Raw genomic sequence first — 17864 nt, 5'->3', positions numbered from 1 at the left:
TCTTGTTCAGTTTTTCTTTATTAATTTGTTTACTATTAAGTGTGTATCTGCCCTTTGTGTCTCAAAGATCAGTTAAATCTGTATCACCATTACTGGTTCTTTAACACTTTGTGAACACTATTAACATCAATTAACACTATAAAAATATATGTACAGGTATTAGTAAGCCTGTCTAGAAACTTCCTTAGACCTTCCTCTTTCATATTTTTATTTACTAATTTCATATAATTAAATTTTTTCGTACAATGTATAAACGTTTTATTTAATAATAAATATTTACACATTTTTAAATTTCTTATAGTTACCTACCTGTGAAAAAGATGTCATCAGCAAAAGGAGTTACTATTGGGATAGACCTGGGCACCACCTACTCCTGTGTAGGGGTATTTCAGCATGGAAAAGTGGAGATCATCGCCAATGACCAGGGAAACAGAACAACACCCAGCTATGTTGCCTTCACAGACACTGAGAGGCTTATAGGAGATGCAGCTAAAAACCAGGTGGCCATGAACCCCAACAACACCGTGTTTGACGCCAAGAGGCTGATCGGTAGAAAGTTTGATGACCCAGTTGTGCAGTCTGACATGAAGCACTGGTCTTTCAGAGTCGTCAGTGATGGAGGGAAGCCTAAGGTACAAGTTGAGTACAAAGGAGAAACCAAGTCATTTTACCCTGAGGAAATCTCTTCCATGGTCCTGGTGAAGATGAAGGAGATTGCAGAGGCTTACCTGGGACATAAGGTGACAAATGCTGTTATTACGGTTCCTGCCTATTTCAATGACTCCCAGAGGCAAGCGACTAAAGACGCTGGAGTAATCGCTGGACTGAATGTCCTGAGAATCATCAACGAGCCCACAGCTGCAGCCATTGCCTAAGGCCTTGACAAAGGCAAAGCTTCAGAGCGCAACGTCCTGATTTTTGACCTGGGCGGAGGCACCTTTGATGTGTCCATCCTGACCATTGAAGATGGCATCTTTGAGGTGAAGGCCACAGCTGGAGACACTCATCTGGGTGGGGAGGACTTTGACAACCACATGGTGAATCACTTTGTTGAAGAATTCAAGAGAAAGCACAAGAAGGACATCAGTCAGAACAAGAGGGCCCTGAGGAGGCTGCGGACAGCATGTGAGCGAGCCAAGAGAACCCTCTCTTCCAGCTCTCAGGCCAGCATTGAGATCGACTCACTGTACGAGGGCATCGACTTCTACAGCTTCAACTAGCTCACTTTGAAGAGCTGTGCTCAGACCTCTTCAGAGGAACACTTGAGCCTGTGGAAAAAGTCCTGAGAGATGCCAAGATGGACAAGTCTCAGATTGATGACATTGTGTTGGTTGGAGGATCAACAAGAATTCCAAAGATCCAGAAGCTTCTGCAGGATTTCTTCAATGGCAGAGACTTGAACAAGAGCATCAACCCAGACGAGGCAGTGGCTTATGGTGCTGCGGTTCAAGCCGCCATCCTCATGGGAGACACATCTGGAAACGTCCAGGACCTGCTGCTGCTGGATGTGGCACCACTGTCCCTGGGTATTGAAACCACAGGTGGAGTCATGATGGCCCTCATCAAACGCAACACCACCATCCCCACCAAACAGACCCAGACCTTCAGCACCTACTCAGATAACCAGCCTGGTGTCCTGATCCAGGTCTATGAGGGAGAGAGGGCCATGACAAAAGACAACAAACCTGCTGGGTAAATTTGAGCTGACAGGAATCCCACCTGCTCCACGTGGAGTCCTGCAGATCGAAGTGACCTTTGACATCGATGCCAACGGAATCCTAAATGTGTCCGTGGTGCACTAGAAAAGAGAAGAAGATCACCATCACTAATGACAAGGGCAGACTGAGTAAAGAGGAGCTTGAGAGGATGGTGCAGGAAGCAGACAAATACAAAGCTGAAGATGATCTGCAAAGAGAGAAGATTGCTTCCAAAAACTCTCTGGAGTCTTACGCCTTCAACATGAAGAACAGCGTGGAAGATGAGAACCTGAAAGGAAAGATCAGTGAGGACAACAAGAAGAAAGTTATTGAGAAATGTAATGAGGCTGTCAGCTGGCTAGAAAACAACCAGCTGGCTGAAAAAGAAGAGTATGATCATAAGCTGAAGGAGCTGGAAAAGATCTGCAACCCAATCATCACTAAACTATACCAGGGAGGGATGCCAGCTGGAGGCTGTGGAGCTCAGGACCATTTTTTTGAACGTTGTTGTTTATTTGACCACTACTGCTGAATTTCTAGTGCATTGTATGCTGCATTTTGCTTTTGTGGAGAAGATCATAATATTGTTTAAAGATTGCAGTTGAACATTTAAATTTACGTTTGAAAGATTGCATATAAAATGTATTTTTGCTTGGGATATCTGTTCTACTACATGTTATAAGAAATGTTATCTGTACAAGACTGCTAATGGTATTTCATGTAGTAGCTGCATGTTAAGAAATAAATAGAAAGTTTTCAGCATGCTGACTGTTGAAATGTGGAATTTTCTGTGTGCATTCCAATTGTAGGCATTAATGTTGTGCCATATTCCATATGAAAATATTTTTGTTTTGTCCAAGGCTCTGAACATTCTCAATAAACTATTAAAAATGTAACCAAATGTTACAAAAGACTGCTTAAAAAAAATAAAAAAAGACTGAACACCTAAAATTGATAGACTCTAAACATACAGTAAGCCTAAGCTAACTCTATTTTCATTATTATGGGCTTACTTACTTGATTATTACTTAACAGTGAAATACATAAAGGCTATATCTAACTAATGGTTACGTAACATAAAGAACAAATAATTTTACTGATGCCTAAGTGTTGTTACAGCAGTCTGGGTTTAAGAGACGATAATAAAAACAAACCAAACAGAAATGATTAAACTGAACTAAATACAGTATAGTTAGTAGCTAGTTAAACAGACTCAGCTTATATTTGTAGTTATCTTAAAGGGAAAGTTTACACAAAAATAATGACTCTGTGATCATTTATTAATCCTCATGTCATTCCAAACCTGTATGAGTTTAATTTTTGCGGAACATAACCATATATTTATGTTTTTGGAAGTCACCAAAAGTGTCTGGTTACCAACATTCTTCAAAATATAGATTTGGAATGAAATAAGAGTTGCGTAAATTAACAGAATGTTCATTTTCGGCCAAACTATCCCTTTAAGAGTTTATTGGGAGATTATATGCACTAATTAGATAAATTACAAAAGCAGGATTACAAACAAACTTTTCATTAAAACAAACAAATCAAAATTAAACTGTGAAAAGACATACATATATCTATATATCTGTAGCATAAAGGTAATCTCTCCAGTGTTGGGGAAAGTTACTTTTAAAAGTAATGCATTACAATATTGCGTTACTCCTTAAAAAAATGACAAATTGGATTACTTGGTTACTTTCTATGATAATTAATAAGTTATATTACTTTTGTGTTACTTTTTCTCGTCTAGGCTGTGCTTGCTGGTTTATTTTTATTATAAAAAATATCTATTTTAAGCAATTGGAAAAGCCTTTTCACACACATCAAACACATCTTTCATCTGTGCTGTCATTCTGGATTGCATGAAGAATAGGACGCAGGAGAAGAAATGCTATGTTTATCTAAAGTCATTTTGCTTAATCGTATACTATCTATATGACATAAAGATTTGAAGGACTATTTGTCAGGTTTGCAGACCATCCTAAACCAGCCAAGCTCTCTGCTGTTTAATTAATGACAGAAAAGACTGATAGTGCCATGTCTAGCCCACGAAATTCCCTTCCCATCATGGTCTCTCTGCTCAAACCCCAGCGTGTCCTCCTCACGCCCCTCTCCGCTGACGCGCGGGGCTCATTTCCGGCGAGCGCAGTCTGTTGTTGAGTGTACCGTTCTGTCCAGAATCGGGATGGTACTCGTCAAGCAATAGTGAGTGGCTTTTACTGCATTCGTTAACTGGATTCAGTTGCGCTATATTTTACAGTCCGGACTGCCGTTTTTTAAGCAATTGTCCATATGGCATAATAAATAGATGATTGTAAGCCTGTGATTTGGACGGGCGCTAGCCGCTTAGCCTGCTTGATACAGCATTATAGGGTGTTTAATGGACCGCGTCTCCACCAGCGCCGCTATTCATCAACGCATGATAGTTTGAGTGTTTAATAAGAGTAATATATTGAGTTCAGACTCCGCTGCGTGTTAAAGCGCCGGTTTATTGCAAAAGAAAGCGGGGCCAGCTAACGACACGCCCGTTATACAGGCTAGGCGTGATGCAGTGTCCATGGTATGAGAGAGATAATGATTCAGAGCTGCTTTTAATCTCTGTTTACTTCTCTTTTCAGCCAGGTGCTGTTGCCATGTTCAGTAGAAGAGGTAAGAGTCACTGCTTTTACAGTAGCCGGCTGCTGTGTCTTCTGTGGGGCTCAATGGGGATCTGTGTTTCTGCTTAAGCAAATATTCTGACAGCTCCCTTCACTTTAATGGAGTCAGCAGCACCTCTTCTGCATTACATTGTTTGTTTCTATTGTGCTGTGAACTGGCGGACAGTTGCCACTAGTTATTTATGTTACATCCCCTCGCCCCCCTCTCAGTACCAGGTTGGCCAACTGTACTCGGTTGCAGAGGCCAGTAAGAACAACACAGGGGGAGGAGAAGGGATCGAGGTCCTCCGAAATGAACCTTACGAGAAGGACGGAGAGAAGGGCCAGTACACCCACAAGATCTACCACATACACAGGTGAGAGCATGTGTAAAGACTTTGATCATGTTGACAGTCATGCTGGTCAGGTTCACTTTATCAGGAAGATAAGACTGTGATCACAGAATTGTTGTAGGAACCTCTGGCAGTGACATCTGCTGTTTAGCAGTTACACTTACTAACAGTAACTTGGGGTCAGTTTTTTATTTATTTATTTTTTTAAAGAAAATGGTTAGGTTTTCATTGAATTGTTCAGACGTATCATTAAAGACTTCTGCATTGTTACAAAATGATTTATTTAAAATAATTGCTGTTTTTTAAACTTTCTGTTCATCAAAGAATCCTAAAAATATGTATCACAGTTTCCACAGAAATATTAAGCAGCACAACTGTTTTCAACTTGATAATAATAAGAAATGCTTCTTGAGCTCCAAATTATCATACTAGAATTATCTGTGAAAGATTGTGTGACAATTCAGCTTTGCCATCACAGGAATATATTGTTTTAAAATATATTCTAATAGAAAACATTTATTATAAATATTATTTCACTATTCCAGTTTTTGATCAAATAAATGCAGCCTTGGTGAGCATAAGAGACATTCAGAAATATTGAAAAATCGTAATCTTTTGAAAAGTAGTGTATAGGGAAGACTGGGGCGAGTTCCACAATTTTTACACTTTGTCTTGGCTTAAAAACAAAACGAAAAACTAACAAACAAACAAAAACATTTGGACATTGCCTGGTTAAAAAAAAACAGTACATGGGTTAAGTCACAATAATAGACTTTTCTGCAAAATGTGACCCTGGACCACAAAACCAGTCATATGTAGCACGGGTATATTTTTAACAATAGTCAACAATACATTGTATGGGTCAAAATGGTTTTTCTTTTATGTCAGAAATCGTTAGGATTAGGGATATGCCAGTATCAAATTTTCATGTTGCGATTAATTGCTAATGATTTTATCACGGTATATGGTATTATCACGATATTGAAATTTAGTTTAAAAAAAGTGCTGTCATAATACAGTATAACAGGTTTAATAACATTTTTCTTATAACAAAAATAACTGAACATTTAAATGCAATAAAGCAATACAGAAAAATGTATAAAGTTAAAAGTTTTACACAGATTAAAGTGCAAAAGAACTATAAAGACCAATAGGTATCACTTTACAATAAGACCTCATTAGTTAACCTTAGTTAATGCATTAACATTCACAATGAGCAATAGCTACATTTGCTACAGAAGTTATTCATCTTTGTTTAAAAAACTACAAGTCTTAGTTCATGTTAGCTCATTAAATAACACAGTTGCAACTTTTGATTTTAACAATGTGTTATTAAATATTGGAATACCTAAGATTAATGAATGTTCAGAAGAATTTTTCATTGGCAGTTTATGTTAACTAATGAATTAACTAATGTTAACTAATGAAGCCCTAATGTAAAATGTGACCGAACAATAAAGAATCAAAACACTTTCAAACAACATCTAGGGCATGTTGTAGTCCAGATTAAAATGTAAAAAAAGTTTGAAAATAAATAGCCTATTAAGTCTAAATATTTAAGTATTTGGCGCTGTGATGAACATCATAGCAAATACACAAATCTGAATGGCTGTTTAAATCATTTAAACACGATTCAGAAACAGAAAGTAGTGCAGCTGGTTTGTTTACAGGGTTTCTGGGGTAACGGCTGTATTTAAATGAATTATTATTATTATTTCTGCAGTTTAGCGCCATCTGCTGTCAGAGAGTGAAAGTGCGCTTTCATCCAGAGCGTCTCTCACACGTTCCGCCACGTGCTTCTCGTCCGCGCTTGTTTACATCAGAGTGCGCATGCGTCTTTCACTGAGCATACAGCAGTGTTGTGCATTTTGACCAGTTGATGGGAAAAGTATTCTTAAAATGCATTCAAAATTCTGAATAATTTGTAATATATAATTATTCACAGTATTTAGAAGTGCCCATGATAACAATATCGTGCATATTCATTACCGTGATATATCGCATTACCAAATACCGGCACAAGTCTAGTTAATTAAAGGGTTAGTTCACCCAAAAATGAAAATTAGGCTGTGTTTTACGCACCTCCAAGGTATCCTAGGTGTATATGACTTTCTTCTTTCAGACGAATCCAGTCGGAGTTATATTAAAAATTGTCTTTGATCTTTCAAGCTGTTTAATGGCACTCAGCAGGTGTTGCATTGCATCGCCCATCCATTAAAAAAAGTATCTCACACGGCTCCGGGGGGTGAACAAAGCCCTTCTGTAGCGAATCGATGCATTTGTGTAAGAAAACTATCCATATTCAAAACGTAATAATCACTTGAATCTAGCTTGCGCTCACTGTTGTAAACGGAAGCAGTTCCGGGGGAATGACGTATGAGGACAGCGCTGCACATGCACCACTCAGAAGTGACGAACGCGGAAACGCAGCGGAGAGATCAAAACAAAACAACGGTCACTAATTAGAAGTACAAAATTAGTATTTGTAAAGAAGAATGTCAGAGGATTTCGATATAAGCCAAGAGAAGACTGGTTTTTCTTTGTTAAATTAAGGAAACTTTGCTTCATTTGCTCCTGTTAACAAACGTTGGTTTTCACGAGACTCACCGGCGCATGCGCAACGCTGAACTCATACGTCATCCTCCCGGAGCTGCTTTTCTGTACAGCTGTTGGCACAAGCTACTTTAAAGTGATTATTACATTTTGAATATGGATATTTTTCTTACAAAAATGCATTGATTCGCTACAGGAGGCCTTTGTTCACCCCCCCCGGAGCCGTGTGAGACACTTTTTTTTATGGATGGACGATTTTTATTTAAGTTCTTTTGGACTGAAGCAAGTCAACATCTGCTGAGTGGCATTAAACAGCTTGAAAGATCAAAGACAATTTTTAATATAACTGGATTCGTCTGAAAGAAGAAAGTCATATACACCTAGGATACATTGGAGGTGAGTAAAATGCAGTCTAATTTTCATTTTTGGGTGAACTAACCCTTTAAGTAAAGATCATATTCTATGCAAATATTTTGTAAATTTCCTACCGTAAATATATCAAAAGTTAATTTTTGATTAGTAATGCTTTGCCATGAACTTCATTTGGATAACTTTAAAGGTGATTTTCTCAATTTTTTGATTTTTTTTTTCAGATTTCAGATTTTTTTTTCAGATTTCAGATTTTCAAATAGTTGTATCTCAGCCAAATATTGTCCTATCATAACAAACCATACATCTGATTTATTCAGCTTTCAGATGATGTATAATTCTCAATTTAAAAAAATTTACCCATATGGCTGGTTTTGTGGTCCAGGGTCACAAATGTAAGCAATAAAACAGTTATGAAACACAAAGTTCATGAAACAAAGAAATGGTAACATACTAAATTATTAGAACATAAATTGTAATAACACAGAATTATAACAAGAATTATAACAAAACAAATATGATATCTTGTCCCTACCTATATGTATATAAAATACTCTCATCCTAAGAACCATTTTTTTGGTTAAAATGTATCTTCATTATGTAGTTCACCCCTTCATGAATGTTTTATTGTGTTTGCTTTTTTCAAACAAATATTATGTTTAAAGATAATAGTCATAAACGTATTCTAATTAATGGCATTGTTTAAGCTAATATACAAAACCTATAAAAACAAGCATTTGTGTAATTGGTCTTCTGAGACTTATAATTAATGACATGCAGCCCTTGTATTGACTTCTCCATTTTAAAATTATTCACCTGTGATATTATGAATATTAATTTTGTCTTTTACAGCAAGGTTCCTGGTTTTATTCAGATGTTTGCTCCCGAAGGAGCCCTGGTTTTTCATGAGAAAGCCTGGAACGCCTACCCATACTGTCGCACTAGTTAGTAAATACTAATTGTTTTGTGCATGTGTGAGTAAGTGATTATATATGAATGAGTGTGTATAATTCAACCTTTTCTTTTGCATTTAAAGCATTGTTAAATTACTGATCTGTACAAAACAAAAATCAACCCTTTTCTCATCGTCAATATGATTGTTCTCTTCATTCCCACAACTGAATCGATTATGGAACACCACAGTCGTTACAGTAAGTGTATTTTTGAAATCATCACGCTCTGAGATCATTCTAGACTCCTCACAGGTTGTATTTGCTAAATCAGAGTTTAGTCAGCATGTCTCACTGTTTTGATCTAAACACTGTATTAAAAATGGATTCAGTTTGTGAAGCTCTCCTTGTGCTTTTTGCTTTTCAGAATGAATACATGAAGGATGATTTTTTCATTAAGATTGAAACCTGGCATAAACCAGACATGGAAACAACTGAGAATGTGAGTGTTAATACACAGTTCATCAGCACCTTTACATGATGCCAAATAACTCAGAGGCAACAGTCTTTCAACCACAGTGTCTTCCACCATTTTTTTTTAGTCTGTGTGCAGCACAAATGCAGTCGTTAATAAAAAAACATTAGAATTTGCTGTTGGTTAATTAAGATGGTGGGTTGATGAATGAACTTGTGCCTTAATTAGATTTGTTTATTAAATAACATGTTCATTTTGATAAGACCTTCCTGTGTTATGGACTTCATTACCAAGTTCAGCCATTGTCACTATGATTACAGGCTTTATTCACGGTTGATGCAAGAATAGAAGAGAGGTCGGACTTAACTTGTTTGTTCATACAAATGTCATTTGATCCTGTTGTATGAATAGGGCAATTTGGGAGTAAATCCCACTGAAACCATGTCTTTATTTTAATGTTTTATTCTTCCTCTCATGCAGCCTCATGGTCTTCCCCCTGAGGAGTGGGAGGATATTGAGATTGTGCCGATCGATATAGCTGATCGCTCTCAGGTGGATGATGTGGTGAGCTGAATTAGAAAAGTCTTTCTGTGAAACTGTAGATCCTGAATTTGTATTAGTGCTAAAGACTACAGACTTAATCTAATTCTACCTCATGTTGAGTTCATTAAAATCCTACATATTGAAATCAAATCATAAGCACAGATTCCTCTGTTGACCTACTGTTTTGTTTCTTTTGTATTGCTCCTCTTCCTTCGTCATCCACTCCCATTCGCTCATCCCTCCATCTCTGTTACATTTGTCTATCAGGACTATAAACCAGAAGAGGACCCTGCTGTCTACCACTCTGAGAAAACTGGCAGAGGACCTCTGGGGCCTGAATGGAAGGTACACAAACACTCCATATTCACATGTGTATGCATTTTGAAACACAGCAGGTCTTTTGTTAACCCTTAGTGAGCTGCCTTGATGAGTGCTGCCTATATAGAAAACGTGCTTCTACAGTTTGGTCACATTTGTCTTCTACATTGGTCACATTCTGGTGAATTTTGCAAGGAGAAAGGTCCATTGCCTATTGTCAGTAGTGTAGTGATGTATGATGCACAGCACACACAGAATTCACTTTCACACCAAATCCACGTGGGGAAATCATTTGTCCTCATGCAATATTCCAGATCGTGTGGATTTCTATTGAAATAACTGGATTTTTTCTCAGTGAAAATTCAATGAGCAACAGTAAACTGTGACTGCTGCACCTTAAGGCATCATCCTACAAACTTTTGTTAATGGGTGAACATCCTTCTTTATGCCTGATTTAGTTTGAGTTTTGTTTATCACAGGTAATATGTGACCCTGGACCACAAAACCAGTCTTGAGTCGCTGGGGTATATCTGTAGCAATAGCCAAAAATACATTGTATGGGTCAAAATTATCGATTTTTCTTTTATGGCAAAAATCATTAGGATATTAAGTAAAGATCATGTTCCTTGAAGATATTTTGTACATTTCTTACCGTAAATATATCAAAACTTAATTTTTGATTAGTAATATGCATTGCTAAGAACTTCATTTGGACAACTTTAAAGGCAATTTTCTCAGTATTTTGATTTTTTTGCACCCTCAGATTACAGATTTTCAAATAGATGCATCTCGACCAAATATTGTCCTAACATACCATACATCTTATTTATTCAGCTTTCAGATGATGTATAATACTCAATTTAAAAAAATTGACCCTTATGACTGGTTCTGAGGTCCAGGGTCACATGGGAGAACTTGCACAATTGGTGGCTGACTACATACTTTTTTCCCCCACTGTATATACGGTTTAGTTATTTATTTTGTTTTCTATTTTCTTCATTTGATTCTCGCCTTAAATATATCTGTGGTGGCTGGTATGGTACTAGAGTAACAGCTTTCCATTTTAATTACAGTAAGCTACTTTTTTTATTGATGCTTTTAAGTACTGAAAGAAGTTTATCTGAAATCAACATTTCTCTTGCCTTGTATGACATTTTGGATTTATTTAGTTTTTCAGAGAACATAGCTAATGTTGTCATTCAGTCTTGTATGCACAGTTTCTGTTCACATTGATTGTTTTGAACTATCCAAATGAGTGATTATCTACAATATCTGTTCCTCATGCACCCACCCCTCTCTCACCCCTCTCTCTGTGTCTTGCAGAAAGAGCTTCATAATGGTAACTGTCCCTACATGACAGCGTACAAGCTCGTGACTGTCCATTTTCGCTGGTGGGGTCTGCAGGGACGTGTGGAGAACTTCATTCATAAGGTGATCCATCAGCACTGAAGATTTCAATATGGCACCAGCACAGAAAGACTCAAATTTCTCTTTTATACTGTACTGGTTGACTTTCAACAACAGCTCATCTGAGTCATAGAGACATTTCTATCACATATCCCTATAGATACTGATGGATCAAAAATGAGGACCATGTATTATCTGCATAAACCACTAAAAAAGAGGAACATCCATCCCTGAACAGCTCAATTTTTACATCAGAAATAAATGCTATCATATTGGCATTGGATTACATAAAGACTATGCAACAGAGAAATTTTCTTATAATTATAGTTTCAAAGTCCTGTCTTCAAACAATGACATCAAAAATGATCACCCAGCACTTTTACAAACTGCTGGAACTACAGGGTCATAAATGTAATATCTGGTTTTGTTGGATGCCTGGGCACTGTGGAATGACAGCAAACGAGGAAACGGACGCTGCCACAAAAGAGGCATTATCAGCAGACCTCACAACTTAATTCATTCCTATATTAATAACAAATAACAAGCAAAATGGAATCTGTATGCTGTGAAGTATGAACAATCTACATGAAACCAGATTTTTTTTAATACCTACTGCTGAATGGACCATTCCAGGATGACACAAAAGTTTTTAATATAAGGAGAACATCCACTAAAATATGTTCTCTCTGTCAAAATTCTTTATCCCTGAAGCTTGTTTTATTAGATTGTGCTGGTTTAATCCCTGTGAGGAACCTTTTTTACTCCATTAACACTTATGAAGAAATGTTTTAACAAAGTTAAACCAAATATAATTTTAGAGTTTTTAAGCAAAAATTGATTGTTATTAATAGTTAGTGAGGTAGTTCTGGGGTGGGGTAGGATTAAGGGACCTAAAATATAGTCATGCAGGCATTAATATGTGCTTTATATGTACTAATAAACAAGCAATAAGCTAGTAACTAATAAGCAACTGATTATTATTGCGAATTGGTCCCTAAACTAAAGTCTTACCCAAATATTCTCACCATGAAAATAGTCACAGAAGCTGGAATAATGTAAAAAAAAAACTGCTGTACTATTTTGATATAATTTTGGTGTCAGGTCTTTATTCATGCTGTTGTACTAATATCAACCCCATCTCTCTCTGTGTGTTTGAGTAGCAGGAGAAAAGGCTTTTCACTAATTTCCATCGGCAACTCTTTTGTTGGCTGGACCGCTGGGTGGACCTCACTATGGATGACATTCGTAGGATGGAGGAAGAGACACAGAGGGAGCTGGACCAGGTGTGTTCTTCCCACATCTGCAGAATGACTGCAGGACATTATAAATTTTTGAGAAGATTAATGGAGATTATTTTACAGTTTTACCAGTTTTGTGTGACATAAAGCTAGACTTGGGTCGTTTTGATGTGTTTCAAAAGTCTCATGCGCTCACCAAGGCTGCATTTATTTGGTAAAAAATACAGTAATAATTTCTCCTTTCCTCTATTTATGCTGATAATAATGTATTCTTTTTTTCTAGCTTGCTTTATAACACTTTACAATAATGTTTTCTCATTTAACTTTAGGTAACTACATTAGAAGTACTTTTAATTGTTAGTTCATGTTTACTAAGCTACTTAATATCAACATTTACTAATACATTCAAATTAAAAGTTGCATGTTAATATTTTTCAATAGACTTGTGCTAACATGAGTTGACGAAGAAGTTGTATTTTTATTAGCTAATGTTAATTAATAAAGAAAATATTACTTTTTTTTAATCAAAAGATTAATAAATGCTTTAAATGTACTGCTCATTGTTAGTTAATTTTAGTTAATGCATTAACTAACATTGACTAATGAGACCTTACTGTAAAGTGTTACTGAAACTTTTCTTATTAATATTAATGTTAAAAACAGATGTGCTGCTGATTAATATTTTTGTGGAAAATCATGATACGTTTTCTTTGATGAATAGAAAAAAAAAAAAAAAAAAAAAAAAAAAACATTTTGTAACGTTGTAACATTGTAGGCCTAAATGTCTTTACTGTCAAATTTGGTTAATGTGTTTTTAATGAAAAAAATTATTAATTTCTTGTCTTAAAAAAATCTTACCTCAAACTTAATGGTCGTTGCATGTGACTGATTATTATTAAATCTGTTTATTTAAATTTTCAGATGCGTAGCCAAGGGTCTGTGCGAGGGATGAAAGCAGGCGAGGACTAGGGAAAGCCCTAGTCAAAATAGGGGCTACTTTGTTTTTTTACCTCCTCCAGTCCTCATGGCCAATCACAACGTGCCACATCATCAAGCCCTTCCAAACAGGAAACTGTCATCCCTTACCCAGGACATGTCCATTACCATGAGTGTGAATGCGTTTAAGTGAATGTGCACAGTATGCATGTGTATCCGTGGTTTGTGCAGTCTGACTTTAAACCTCATAATTTGCTGCCAAATTCGTTTGGATTCACTTAAGATATGTTAAGTGATACTGGCATTTCTTTTTATAATTAAGTATTATAACTGTTTAATGGTTTTTGGTTCATTTTGCAACCATCAGCTTTTTACTGAGTACGCCAGTGGAGTAACGAATCCCAAGCCTGTTCCGCAGAGAGTCTGAGGAAACATTTCACTACATGGATTTTGACCATAAATAAATGACTAAGTAATTTACTTCTTAATTCTGTTAAATTTGTCATGTTGTTCAGGAAATATCGGTGGAACTTGTATATGCCTCAAGAGGTAGGATCATTGATGTCAGAATAAAGACTAACTGAGATTAAAGGGAAACAGGAGGCTTGTTAAAAACTCATGCGGCTTCTTTTGGTTTGGTTCTGCACTGATTGCAGTGTGGATGTCATTGAGAGCAGTGGATGGATATGGTTTCATTTTTAAACTAAGTGTAAGAGCCTTGAAACCCCTCCCACCTTTGACTGACATGCCACAGGCCACGCCCCCTTGTTCAGGTGGGGATGGTTTGAATTTTTGGAGAATGAAGTACAATTTACAATACTGTAACAACAAATAAAAGAAAACGTCGTTGACTACCATGACCTGTCTGCATCATTTGATTCTTCTGCACTGTTTGTAGTTTATATCAAGCTTTTGGTCTTTTTAAACTGCAAGCTGTTTTTCTACAGACAGAGTAATAAGGTGTAACAAGCACAATTTAACCATAAATAATGATTAATCATGATTCATGACTTAATTGAAATAATTTTATAATTTTACTTTTTTGCATGTAACAAAACAAATAAAGCATGTTGCCATCTATGTGAGTTTAGATTAAATCCTCAATTTGGTTATGGCACCTTATATGCCCTTGCTCTCAGCATCCCCTAGTGATTGGGTTTTGTACTGACTTTAGTACAGAATAATACAAACAAAGCTGATAAGCTCCTTGTCACATTATTATCATGATGTGATACGTAATTAGCCTTAAACCTTTTAAGCTGTCAAAGTTCTGTGGGCTGATATATAAAACGAACATTTCAAAAGTAAGTTTTAAATGCTGTATCACAACTTTTTAATTGATCTTTGATTTGTTTGCTAAGCCCATTATTAAACAAATGTAAATATCTCTTTCAGACAATATGGTGACGCAGTAAATAGAGCAAAGGGTGTACAGGTAAGCTGAATGACCAACTACGGCAATACTTATTTAGTAAAATGTAATCATGTTTGTTAATGTAAAGGGTGAAAGCAGAAGAGGTCTAGGTAGAGAAAGAGTTGAGAAATCAAAACGGGAGCGGTCAGGGATTTAGCATTAATGTTTGTTAATGTTATTAATGGATGTAATGTTAATGCAATTCAGGCTAGGCAAAAGGAAATCAAGTGTTTTATATTAAGGAGTCAAATATCACTAGTGGGGTTTAGGATTGATTTTAAATCCGTGTATCATTCGTTTTTTTATTTAATATTGAAAGTAGAAAAATGAGAACACAGCTCCTTTTTCATTTTTTAGTTTTTTTCCAAAAAACGAAAAACGAGAATTCAGCTTAAATTTTCGTTTTTCGTTCATGGGTGGAAAAATGAATAAACAGCTTGAATATTCAGTTTCTACATATGGGCGGGAATTAAATGCCCCTTTCTGCTGATTGGTCAGCCGAAGATCAAACCGTGCCTTCGTCAGTTCTTCTGCAGTATCATGCAGCAGAATAATAGTCCTCCACTGCTGCAGTTGTACGGTTTAATAACCCATTTTATCAATTTCATATTTTTCTCATCAAACAGACTAATGAATAGCTCGATAGGGGGTCCGAGAAATAATTTTCTATAGCCTAAAGTTTTTCCAGACTGTAAAGTCGCTATTTTTATCATGATACATAGGCCTACTGTGATTTATTCCAAAGTGACTTATTTGATGCATATAACGTCAAATAATCTAAATGAAGCCTTTTAAAAGATAAGTATTCGCTGTGGTTGATGTTTGTGGCATGCACCAGAAAGATGCTCAAGGAGACCGAGATGCTCTAAAGCAGCGCATTCTGTTGTTCTCTTTATTTTTCAAAGGCATGACATTTTGTAGTTATTTTGAACATAACGTTACACAATTAAAAATATAAATTTTACCATACGACTATAAATTAACGACGTGACTACTCACCTTAATGTTGTTCTAAAGGCTTATTACTTAATAACACAAAAATGTCCAGCTCGCACTTGCCAGTTTAATGGCAGAGAATGGTGACTTTGTTTTTCTTTGTTGACAAAAAAAGATTAAATGTAGTTGCAATAAATGCCTTAAGAATCCATACAACTGCAGCAGTGGAGGACTATTATTCTGCTGCATGATACTGCGGAAGAACTGATGAAGGCACGGTTTGATCTTCGGCTGACTAATCAGCAGAAAGGGGCGTTTAATTCCCGCCCACATGTAGAAATCGAATATTCAAGCTGTTTATTCATTTTTCCACCCATGAACGAGAAACGAAAATTTAAGCTGAATTCTCGTTTTTTGGAAAAAAAACGAAAAAGGAGTCGTTTTCTAATTTTTCTACTTTCAATATTAAATAAAAAAACGAATGATTGAATGATACACAGATTATTTTAAATCCATGTATCATTCGTTCATTCCTTTTCTGATTTAATATTGAAAGTAGAAAAATGAAAAAAACTGCTCCTTTTTCGTTTTTTTCCCCAAAGAATAAAAAACGAGAATTCAGCTTAAATTGTCATTTTTATTGCAGGGGTAGAAAAATGAATAAACAGCTTGAATATTCGATTTCTACATGTGGGCGGGAATTACACGCCCCTTTCTACTGATTGGTCAGCCGAAGATCAAACCAAGTCATCAGTTCTTTCGCAGTATCACGCAGCAGAATAATAGTCCTCCACTGCTGCAGTTGTACGGATTCTTAACGCATTTATTGCAACTACATTTAATCTTTTTTCGTCAAACAAACGGACTAATGAATAGCTTGACACAACTCATACAGGGGCGAGGTCAAGACAGGGCTTTTTTCTGTGTAGTTATAAATTCTGTTCTTTGCATCAGCTGGGCATGGCAGGGTAGCCTATAAAACTGTCATATACCCTGCTCACCCAGTAAGTCTGTTTGTTTGTTTAATTAAGTAATTGATTAATTAATTCGTTTCAAAATAAATATTTTAAACACTAAGACAAAAAGGAAATAATAATACATTGGCTTGTATATAGATAGGCCTATAATGATCAAGCAAGAACTGTTATTTTGACTGACAACCGGAGAACAACAGATATTAAAGGGGTCATACGATGCAATTTAAATTTTTCCTTTCTCTTTGAGTGTTACAAGCTCTTGGTGCATAAAGAAGATCTGTAGAGTTGCAAAGACTAAAGTCTCAAATCCAAAGAGATATTCTTTATAAAAGTTAAGAGTCAGCCACACCTACCTAAAACGGCTCGTTCTAACACGCCCCCATGTATCTACATCACTATGTGGGAAGATTTGCATAACGCCGCCCAAATGGTCACGCAAAGAAAGAAGGCGTAACTTTTATTCTCGCTGTAGTGTTGTTGCTGCCGCCATGTTGTGAATGCGCTGTGTGATTCATTGTGAAAGCGAAACTACTTTGAATTAATTTCTTAATTAAACAAACAAACAGACTTACTGGGTGAGCAGGGTAGGCTAAGACAGCTGTCATATCATACCCTGCCATGCCCAGCTGATGCAAAGAATAGAATTTATATCTACACAGAAGAAAGCCCTGTCTAGACTCTGCCCCGGTATGAGTTGTGTTGAGCTATTCATAAGCCAGTTTGTTTGACAAAAAATGTAGTTGCATAGTTGCAATAAATGCCTTAAGAATCCATACAACTGCAGCAGTGGAGGACTATTATTCTGCTGCATGATAGAACTGATGATCAAGCTGTTTATTCATTTTTCCACCCATGAACGAGAAACGAAAATTTAAGCTGAATTCTCGTTTTTTGGAAAAAAAACGAAAAAGGAGTCGTTTTCTAATTTTTCTACTTTCAATATTAAATAAAAAAACGAATGATTGAATGATACACAGATTATTTTAAATCCATGTATCATTCGTTCATTCCTTTTCTGATTTAATATTGAAAGTAGAAAAATGAAAAAAACTGCTCCTTTTTCGTTTTTTTCCCCAAAGAATAAAAAACGAGAATTCAGCTTAAATTGTCATTTTTATT

The 17864-nt window shown here is 36.2% G+C and overlaps 1 protein-coding gene and 1 pseudogene across 1 annotated transcript; both read left to right on the top strand.

Moving 5' to 3' along the window:
- Window positions 1-320: 320 nt before the first annotated feature.
- Window positions 321-2229, top strand: LOC107568176 (heat shock 70 kDa protein-like; annotated as a pseudogene).
- A 1558-nt stretch (window positions 2230-3787) lies between these two features.
- Window positions 3788-13459, top strand: LOC107567088 (phosphatidylinositol transfer protein beta isoform-like). The gene is made up of 11 exons (XM_016252700.1): window positions 3788-3905; window positions 4319-4349; window positions 4568-4713; window positions 8464-8555; window positions 8755-8762; window positions 8929-9003; window positions 9457-9540; window positions 9787-9864; window positions 11161-11268; window positions 12405-12527; window positions 13404-13459. Exons 1-11 carry the CDS (start codon window positions 3886-3888, stop codon window positions 13449-13451), a joined length of 813 nt encoding a protein of 270 aa, XP_016108186.1. The 5' UTR covers window positions 3788-3885; the 3' UTR covers window positions 13452-13459.
- Window positions 13460-17864: the final 4405 nt, after the last annotated feature.

The sequence above is a fragment of the Sinocyclocheilus grahami genome, unplaced genomic scaffold (genome assembly GCF_001515645.1).
Source record: "Sinocyclocheilus grahami isolate Dianchi unplaced genomic scaffold, SAMN03320097.WGS_v1.1 scaffold27.1, whole genome shotgun sequence".
NCBI classification, from domain to species: domain Eukaryota; kingdom Metazoa; phylum Chordata; class Actinopteri; order Cypriniformes; family Cyprinidae; genus Sinocyclocheilus; species Sinocyclocheilus grahami.
This window is presented reverse-complemented; position numbering and strand designations above follow the sequence as displayed.

What these genes read in the sequence shown, in the direction of transcription:
- LOC107567088 (XM_016252700.1), top strand. Translation starts at nt 3,886, where the DNA reads ATGGTACTCGTCAAGCAATA. An exon ending in ACATGGAAACAACTGAGAAT is followed by an intron (nt 9,004 to 9,456) that starts GTGAGTGTTAAT and finishes CCTCTCATGCAG; the next exon opens with CCTCATGGTCTTCCCCCTGA. An exon ending in CACAGAGGGAGCTGGACCAG is followed by an intron (nt 12,528 to 13,403) that starts GTGTGTTCTTCC and finishes TTAAATTTTCAG; the next exon opens with ATGCGTAGCCAAGGGTCTGT.